The sequence below is a fragment of the Solanum dulcamara genome, chromosome 9 (genome assembly GCF_947179165.1).
Source record: "Solanum dulcamara chromosome 9, daSolDulc1.2, whole genome shotgun sequence".
Taxonomy (NCBI): Eukaryota; Viridiplantae; Streptophyta; class Magnoliopsida; order Solanales; family Solanaceae; genus Solanum; species Solanum dulcamara.
In genome coordinates this window covers 2,067,686-2,077,629 of record NC_077245.1, presented here as the reverse complement: position 1 = coordinate 2,077,629, position 9,944 = coordinate 2,067,686, and the positions used below count along the sequence as shown (strand labels likewise).

Below are 9,944 nucleotides of genomic sequence, written 5' to 3'. Positions count from 1 at the left end.
TGAGTGCAAATTCTTGTATTACATCACAAAAATCTGAGTGATTGATCCATTCCCAAAGCACATATAAAATTGATAATATCCAGAACAGCCTTCCTGTGAAGGAAAATCTAATGGCTGTTGCTCAGTGCAAGACAAGTAGGCTGTCGTGTAAAGTTATGTGCTTGCTTTCGATAAAATGAACTGCTACACCACCACTATGCATGGCACCAATGTTTCTCATTAACTCTGGTAAATTAGTTGCAAAAATCTCCTTACTTACACAGCTCACAACCACCATTTTACCCCAACGGCACTTCCAGAGTTGTGTGTGAGCAACAGAAAAGGAAACAGGATCTCACATGAAGTTCACTACTGAATATTTTCTGACACATTTGGAACAGACCTGTCCTTCATGATTTATTTGCAGTTATCTTTTTGCAATATTTCACCTATCCATGACTAAAAATCTGAATGATACAGACAAACCAAGCTTGAATGTGTTACGGGAGAACGACAAAGGGGACATTCAGGCTTTTCGTTGCACCATTCCATTATGCAGTTCCTACAAATAGTGCCAATCAAACAAAAAGGTAAGAGCATTATGGCTTTTTCCTCTTCTTTCACATTTACCTCTCCTTTTTAGTTTTTCTACTGTCTTCCATCTTTGTTCCTTTTCTTTCTCTTTCTGGTTTTCCAGGGAATCAATAGTTAACCAAAATAATGGACATAAAGAGAAACAGTCAGGAGTCAATACCAGCAAAATACATGACCACAAGGTGTGGCTGTTGGATGTTGGCGGCTGCTTAGGCAAAGCGTGCATTTGCTTGGACTGTTTCGTTGAGACTGACATAAGAGCAATTTGTTAGATTAATTAAATTTAAGCCAAGGAACACATAAGACAACGTTGTCGGATATTTGTTAATTGTTCTAATGCACCAAGCAAGATTTGTAAGAACACAGATCCATATAAAAGATTAAACTAGCAACAATGAAAAGGGGACCTAGGTAACGGTTGTGATTTATCATTTGCAATTCCATGAGCTTGAGCACCTTGAAATGGAGAACCAGGGTACAATAAATAGGAGAAACAAAAAAAAATAAAGTCTAAGCAAGAGATGCTCGATGCATTTCCTTTTAACTGCATATATATGGTTTGTGTGTTTAATACCTACTTTTCCTCTAAACTCTGAACCCTAAAACCTCTCAAGAAGCCTTGGTAACTAGTGGTAAAGTTAAAAGTAACAATTGACATATCTGTCACTATTATCATAAACAACGTAAATAGTGTAGGTATCCTAAATTATATTGTTATTATCAACATTGTCTGGTGCAACATGAAATTATCTTTGATCGAATATCATAATTAGAAGAGAATGCAAAGCATTTTAATATTTTTGGTTATTTCCTCCTTGAACTCGCCACTATCCGTTTCAGCAAAAAGGCTTAATTAATTAATTCTATACTTTGAATAAACATTAGTAAAAACCAGTGTTTCCAAAGGTGTTTTGGGGGTGAGCCTCCAGGCGGGGCGAACCAAAAACGCTATGTGGCACAAATGAAAGGCATAGAGCTATAGGGCGTAGGCATGCACCCTAGAATTTGAGGTGCAAGCTCCGGACATAAAAGCGTAAGCCTCAAGTGTTAAATTTGATTTATATTATTTTAAAAGTATTTTTACTATAGATCATATTTTTTTATCATGGTGTAATGATATTTGTACTTTATGCTATCATATTTCCATGATGTAGTGATTTTTTATAAAATAAACAAATAAAGAAAGCAACTCTCATAGAGAATGACACTACCATAAATAATTTGCTTAGATGATTATGCCTATAATTGATAGGATAGAGATTCCATAACACTATGTTCATGAGTTAACTTTATCCATTTTTTTCATTGCACTTACACATTTAATCCTTCTTCTATGAAATATATAAACAAAAATCAATGCAAATATTAGTTGAGGGTGAGAAAGACTAATAGACGTGGAGATCGATGATGGACTGGGTGATGATTTCATTTTAAAGATTATCTAAACTATTATCATTTTTTGTGTTGCTACCTTTCTCAAATAATATAGTAATTTTTTCTATATAATTGGTGATCTATTTGAATTTATTTGCAGAACTATTGAAAAAATTATTTTTGCTTATTTTCTTAGCAATAAAAAATTGAAATATATGAAACTTACACCCCAAAGATCCATGGGACTCATGCCCCGTGTTTCGGGGCTTACGCCTCGCCTCATGCCCCCACCTTTTAAAACACCGGTTAAAACCTCATATTAAAAATAGTTGGAAGTTAATGTAATTTGATGTAAGAACTAAAATAAAGCCAAAATAGGTATTAAAATATTGTTTTAAATATCAGTTGGTTAGTGACTAAGAAACAAAGGTCAAAAATATGCTTCTACTCATGGAACAGAGATTTTTACAATGTAGAATAGAACTGGCAAATGTTATGGGAACTTTGTAAATTAAACAGAAAGGTGCTTGAAGTTTGACAAGTTAGAGCGGAGGCCATTGTATTTGGCCCATTATAAAAGGCAGAAAGTCAAAGTGTAATACTTGTATAACCTTCAACTACTCTCCTAGCAATTTTTGAAGAGTAGAGAAGTGATAAACTTCTCTCTAGGTCAAATTACCTAAATGAATTACGTAGAACACTTAATTCTTGAAAGTAAAACGAAATATACCTCTGAGGTTGATGTGGATTCAGCAACCAATCCATACTTCTCAGTTTCAGCAGTTATTAGAGTGCCTTCCTCATTTAAAACAGGTAAACCTCGGCCTAAAGACACAGAGAGAAAAGATTACAGCCAACAAGTGAAAAAGATTGACCTACGATAGACCGAAAGAAAGAAAACACAGAGAGACCAAAATGTTAATCTACTAGTGCATAGTTACAGACCATGAAAAGATGCATGACTGCAAAGATACAAAAGCAACCTTGAAGACCAAAACCAAATTTTGTAACTTCGTGAAGCATAATTACTCTTTCTGCCATGATCACATCTTCTAAATCAAAGAAAACTGCATTTTGCAATTAAGCTCCTTCTCTCCTCTATTGGTGTCGAAGTACAACTATTCTTTTTCTTCAAACAATCTATTATTTTGTATTTTGGGGTGACAAACATAAATAAACATTTAGCACATGATACTCAGAATGTCCTGAGCATGAGTATATGCAAAAAGTTTCACCTGCAGAAGTTTGATAGGTTCCAAAGGGTGCTTGTTGAGCAGAAGTTGAAACGGATGACAAATTACTACGTCTCAGACCTTCAGCAGCAAGAATACATAATTGAATTAGAAGGAAGACCCCTAGTATTTGATATCTGCACGACAAGAACATTTTGAGCAGCCAATAAAGTCCAACGGGGATCTTTATGAAGACAAGGAGCCAATAAATGACTATTTTAGAAATGACTATGTGCCAGACATAGAATCATCCACTACTGTGACGTTTGATACAGAAAATGTTTTAAATGGTACATGAAAATATCTGACTGCCCACATCCCAAGGCACATAAAGTGGCGGACATGTCCAATGCCCAACATTTTGGCAAAGCTAAAGAGTCTTTCCTTTTGAAGATCAGTACTCCCAATATTTCCTTTAAAATATCAGAGAAATAGCATAAAAAAATATTTTAAAAAAACAGAAGCAGCTGGCAGAAAACTAATAAGCACTTTAAAAAAATATTGCCCCAAGGTATACAAGGAGGAATGTCATCTTGGTCAAATAAAAAGACCATTTTTGTGCAACTTTTTCCTTCACAAGGAAACAAACACAAAAAAGATTATATAGCCAGCAATGTACCAAATTTAGTCAGAGGGACAAGAAGTCATTTTTCAAAGACCAGATGTCTGATGCAAAGAGTTACAGACCATACAACTATTTCTGCAACAGAAGCTTGAAGCAATTTACCTAGGTCGTTGGTTCATGGGTTTTCCAATGAACACATAGTGAATGCCCGCAGCACGTTTTGATATATGATAATAAAGTCCTGACGCAGAGAGAATTTACTGACTTTAGCATGTGTTTCAGAAACTAAGCACTTCATTGGTTTATTGAGTGGCAAATAAAGTCACCTTCAAAATAGAAGAACATGAGATTGGTCCGGATAACCAATTGCAAGATCTCACGAGCAAGAGGAAGCACCTGCAAGAATCAGCAAGAATGTATGTTGTTTTACGAAAATTGGAAGTGAAAGATGATGGAGAGTTCACCAAATGTGCACTACCTACTTTTTTGAAATTGTTAATATCCAAATGTGCGCTATGTCTTAGCTACTTTGGCAAGCTACAACAAAATAAAGGAGTTGAAGATGACAGTCAGCAGTTCTGGCAGCTCCAAAGTTGTAAATAGGGTTTTGCCGAGCCACAAGGCATTCTATTAGGGTGGAAGTAATTCTAAACCTTTGTCCTAGGTATATGGAATATCACAAATATTCATTTGCAGTAATGCTCCACGAGGAACTCTGGACTTAACAATTGGTGAGTGCACAAGATCCAGAGAGTTTAACACCAGCCAAAAGTCTAAAAAGTGTTGCAGGAATTCCAGGGAGTCGTAGATGCTTCATAAGGTTCAAGAGATTGTCCAAATTGCAGTATAATTTTAAAAAAAAAACAGATCATCCAACTCAGAAGAAATCCAGCTTAAGATTTAACTGAGGCAACGTTATCCATTGAGTTTCGTGGATAACATCTATGACAAAGAGTTATATATACAAGTGAGAGAGAAACACACAATTTAATGCCCTGGTTTCAGCAATCTGAGATAACAAAAGCTTAGGAAGAAAGGGGTGTACCGAAGGCCACCTTCGAACTGCATACAACCAGAAATCCCTTATCTTGGCTTTCAATCTTGAAAGAGCTGAAATTGATGGAGTGGATGCTGAAGATGAGTGTATCTCAAAAGTAGGTGACGCCTCAGCTTCGTTGCTTGAAGTAGGATCATCCCCAAATGGATAGTCCGTTATTGAATCAGTCAGGGTGATGCCATGGTAAGCTGCTCTAGAACTGAAAAACAATAAATCATTCATTCATATTAAAAGGCAATAAATATTGGTGGTCTGCAAAACCATACAATAATAAATAATTGTTACAAGAAGAAGTAAGAGGTGTGGATGTCTTTATATGAAGTCTCCGAGAAATGTAGATGAACCTGACTCTTTCTGCAATATATGGAACAGCTGACTGATAGAAAATAAAAAGAGCACGTCTTGCAGGTGTTGGGGCAAGTCCATATGGTCCTGCAACCTGTAATACCAAATTGTAATTCGAACATAGATATTTTTGCACAGAAAAACAACAAAATTTGCTGATGCAGTAAATCCAATGGTAATAATCATATAATTTAGAAATGTAGACCTGTTTTGAATTCTTTGTATAAAATATTTTAGACTAAGACTTCTTACTTATCAGAAAGAAAGAATGTTCTAGTCTAGCACTCCATAAAATTTCTAAGTATTTATAGCCTAACAAGGGGGTTAGAGAGTACTAATCACTTCGATTAACATGACAATGGGACGCACAGGTGAGGATACTTAGTGGGAAGGCATAAGAATAGATGCGCAAACATTAATTAAATGTTAGCTGGAACACTTGGACAATAATTAAACGCATGCTTGCAAACATCACAATTATGCCAGGTAATATATCCATGAACACATTAATCAAGAGAGTATTATTTTTTGCTCTCTATCAAAACAATACTCCATTTGTTCCATTTTATATTGCGTTATTTCCTTATTAAATCTTTTCAAAAAGAAAGATACGTTTTTGTATTTGAAAAAATTTAAGTTGAAATTTTGCATTTTACCCATAATGACATGCTTTTATAGATATTGATGTGGCAAGTTTAGAACCACAACTTTTAAAAGTCTTTCTTTCTCTCTTAACTTACATATTGAGTTAAATTCAGTAACATAAACTAGAAGGGGGAGAGTAGTGAACATGAGTAAAGACACAATCCAAGACAAGAGAAAAGCCAAACAGCTCAAAACACTTAGACACGAGGTAGAAACGGCAAAACATAAATTCATTCAACCTGAGTGATGTCGCAGTATTCTTCTCCTAATGTTTGCTTCCCTGCACCCGTTGTCAACATATAATAGAGCATCTGCCCTAAGAGTTTTGCCTGAAATGAAAAATACACCAACTCTAGTATTAGGAAGTAATGACTATCCTTGCGGTATAGATTCTAGGTTAACAACTTATAAAATTAAAACCGTTAGGCTTCACAAGTAAGACCCACAGGCTATCTCATGTCATTTTGGCTCCACAAAAGAAAAGGAAAGGGTAAAAGAGGAGAGAACTAATACAATTAGTTTTGGTATTAGGCATGGGTGGAAGAGAAAAACATAATTCTTTCATTCCCATCCAATTCTACAGCAAAGAGTAGAATTATGAATAACCACTAATTGATAACATTCTCGGTCATCTTCATGATAAGCCGTCAAGATAAGCAAGTTGCTCTGGCACTAAAATCACACTGTTCTCGTGATGCCAGGTCATTCTAATCATTTTCACTTCTTTTAATTGAAACTCCTACCCAACATAAAAGAAGTACACAAAGTTCTCATCTACTAATACTTAGAGTCATTTTCAGATTGTCACTTGGAGATTTTATTTATTTCTTTGATATCTTAGCTCATACAGAACTCCAAACTCTAACCACCAGGTCTTACCCAGCCAACAGAGGATCAGAAGAAAGAAGCATTCTACGAAAGCTCACAGTAAGAGGTGAGGGTGATTCTTGCTGAAAAACTCCCCGTGGCAGTTTTCTCAAGGATTCAGAACTTTCAATGCCTCAATTGGAGTCAAGTCCATTTTGATTAGTAATCCATTTCCGATACATCACTTGCCAAATGGATTTTGCCATGAAGTTCATTATTCTATTAAACAGAGTAATCAATCACACAAACAAATCTCAAGGTACATACAAGATCCCTTATCCACTATCAACAATAACAAAAATTGAAAATAAAAAGAAGTTGGTTTTTCCAACTCTTAAGCAACAAAACTCAAATAAAAACTAAATATTTTTTTCATTCTTTACTTCAGACTGCACATAATGTGATGAAGTTAACAATTCATACAGAAGCAAGTAAGCATTCTTTTTTGGAGCATTCCTTTCCCAATTAGTGTATTCATTTTCCTTTAGCTTGTAGTGCCTTGACTATTTTTTATTGAGAAATTGCACTCTCCCACCAGTACCAATATGGCAATATCTGAGTAGCTGCATTCTCCCACAGGATTATTCCCCACCAAGGTTAAGGCAAATGGGAAAAAATCTTAACTAGTCAAAAATTGAGATTTAATTTTTATTGGAAAGGCTAAGATAACAAAAAGAATTACCTCATTCTGGTAAGCTCCAGCGACTCTTGTACCTGAAAAACAAAACAACAACTTTCAGTTAGTTTTCAGAAAGATATATGGTTAGGTAGTGAAGCTAACCACAGAAAGGAAAGGGTAGTAAAAGAGACCGAAGAGTTGACGAAAAGCATCGCGGCAAGCTTCATAGACAAAGGAGGCGTACTGGTCATCTTTCTCGGCGGCCCTCATAATCTCCGGCTGCGCCGCCAGCGGAAACCTCTTGATGGTGCCGGAAGTGGAGGCGCCACCGCCGTCACTGTTTCCGGCATTGGTTGAAGTTCTTGAAGGTTCTCCCAATCCCATTCAGAATTCACGGCTCAACTGCTTTAGACCAAAATAAATTACAAATCCCCCGAAAGAAGCAAAAATCCCCAAATTCAGTTCGAAAAGGCAGCTCAAATGCGAGACTCTAACGGAATTGTTTTGCTTTCTATGGATTCCCCAGAGGGGGAGAGACCACTCCAGTCGTTGCTTTTCTTTCTATTACTTCGAAAGATCCCATTCTGATTCTTGAAAAACTTATAGAAGATAGGACTCGTGAAAGCTAAAAACAGTCTACTAGATAAGCCAAGTAAAGCAGTGCCAGATACAGATGAAGTCGAAGTCCACACGAAATATGTTACTACATCATATTTACTTTAGCAACAATAAAAGATGGGAAGATTTCATTTAAAAGCATGAGAAAAATTGTAATGTATCAACTTTTAGCTACTGTAATATTCACATTAGCAACAATAATTATTCTATTCTGGAGAAGAGGGGCTTGCCATATAATATAGTCCCACTCTGACAACAGTATTTATTATCATTTCTTCAGCAATAGCAACCTATATAATTTTATTGTTGTGTCGGTAGTGTGAGATTCCCTGCAATCTCTAATTTTATAATCCAGGCAGAAAACAAGCACTCAACTCTCACACTTGTCTTGAAATATCAATCAATTTATCAAATTTCAAGAATATATACCGACATATTACATTTGATAAAGAAAGGGGAACCAAGGTAGTGGAGCGGAAGGAAGAGTTTATATAGACAAACAACTTTTAGCAGAGATCACTGTATCAGCTCTTGGTTCAGAAAATGTCAATACAACAAATATGTGAGTCTTGGTTCAGAACACACAAGTCAGTGTGGTATTTTGCTGAGTGAGAAGCAATTCGTATATGGGTTCAGATTTCAGAACACACAAGTCAGAAATCGTGGTGTATAGATATATTTGTCCACTTTTTTCAACTAAACTCAAAAAAGGACAAAAACTTCATAATCTATTTGAAATGGAATTTAGGGTACGCGTATTATTTGGGGGAAAAATAGAGACAGAATGTGAAGGAAGACTGGAAGAGGAAGAGGAAGAGAAGAAGCAAAGAGAACTTACCTTCAAGTGAAGCGGATGGCGGCGTGAAGCGGATGGCGGCGTGAAGCGGTGAAGGTGAAAGCGGAGTGAAGCAGTGAAGCTGATTGCGGCGTGAAGCGGTGAAGGCGTGAAGCTGAAGGGCTGAGTTGGAAAGTCACTGTGCTGTTACTCTCCACCTGCAATGGAAGCAACTTGAAGAACACTTTCATGGGCTTCAGAAGTCCTTGAAGAGGCGTTTCACTGAACTGGAAGACCAAGAGAAGGAGTTTGAGACAAAAATTGTTCAATCTACAGAAATGTTGGAGAAGCCTCAAGCAGCTGTTATTGCTAAGGAGCAAGCTTCACTTCAGAGGCTCCAGGAGAAAAGAGATGCCGCAGTTTCTGCCATTTCTATTGCTCTAGAGAAGCTTAGGAACCCTTGTTCAATTGGGCTTTACTGAAATTGGATGTAGTGAATGAAAAAGCAAAAATTCATTGATTGAGTGATTTTTAAAATTTAATTATTTATTTTAGTGATATTTTTTATTTATTATCATTTATAGTAATATATAAAAATATTATGATAAATCTACATTTATATTAAAGTGATTTATGCATACAATATAAATGTATTATAAGTGTTTTAAAATATATATTATGTTTGTGTAGTAAGAAACTAATATAATGTATTATAAGTCTATTAAAATATGTGATAAATGTATTATCTATTTATAAAACTTGTATTATATATGTTTTATAAATAGTTCTCTGCAATATGTATTAAAACTGTATTATAAGTGTTTAGTGAAATTATTTTTTTATTGTTATAAATAGTAAATATTTTTTTAATATAGTATATTTACGTAAGTTTCCCAATGAAAAACATAGTTAATTGGGCTGTTAAGGACTGGGCTGGACTTCAAGTTAAATTATAGGAATGGGCCTATAGCCCTTTATGTTTAAAAGTCATCCTTTAGGAGGCCCAACAGAAATAATTTCGCTATTCGGTAAATACCGAATATCGAATGGGAAAATTATAAATACCAAAATCGAAACCGAAATACCAAAATGTTAAATTTCGATATCGAATACCGAACCAAAATATCGAAATAACAAAATAGACATTTCGGTTCGGTAATTCGATTTGTTAATTCGATTTTCGGTATTTTATGCCCACCCCTACGAATTCCCCATACAAATAGAGGCACCTATCAAAACAAACAATTAATTATAACAAATATCTAAATTCTAAA

At 35.4% G+C, this 9,944-nt stretch overlaps 1 protein-coding gene across 1 annotated transcript; it reads right to left on the bottom strand.

Annotated features, from left to right (window-relative positions):
- On the bottom strand, positions 1-9,143 carry LOC129902779 (peroxisome biogenesis factor 10). Its single transcript, XM_055978178.1, has 12 exons — positions 8,734-9,143; positions 7,469-7,679; positions 7,341-7,372; positions 6,031-6,120; positions 5,146-5,240; positions 4,790-5,000; positions 4,071-4,140; positions 3,907-3,985; positions 3,183-3,316; positions 2,678-2,772; positions 734-822; positions 1-541 (listed from the first exon to the last, which is right to left on the bottom strand). The coding sequence occupies exons 2-12, from the start codon at positions 7,659-7,661 to the stop codon at positions 439-441; spliced, it is 1,191 nt and encodes a 396-aa protein (XP_055834153.1). The 5' UTR covers positions 7,662-7,679; positions 8,734-9,143; the 3' UTR covers positions 1-438.
- Positions 9,144-9,944: the final 801 nt, after the last annotated feature.

Coding starts and splice junctions, on each gene's coding strand:
- LOC129902779 (XM_055978178.1), bottom strand. CDS start 7,661: ATGGGATTGGGAGAACCTTCAAGAACTTCAACCAATGCCGGAAACAGT. Junction 5,001..5,145: donor TATATTGCAGAAAGAGTCAG/GTTCATCTACAT, acceptor ATTGTTTTTCAG/TTCTAGAGCAGCTTACCATG. Junction 542..733: donor TGTGGTCATGTATTTTGCTG/GTATTGACTCCT, acceptor CACTATTTGTAG/GAACTGCATAATGGAATGGT.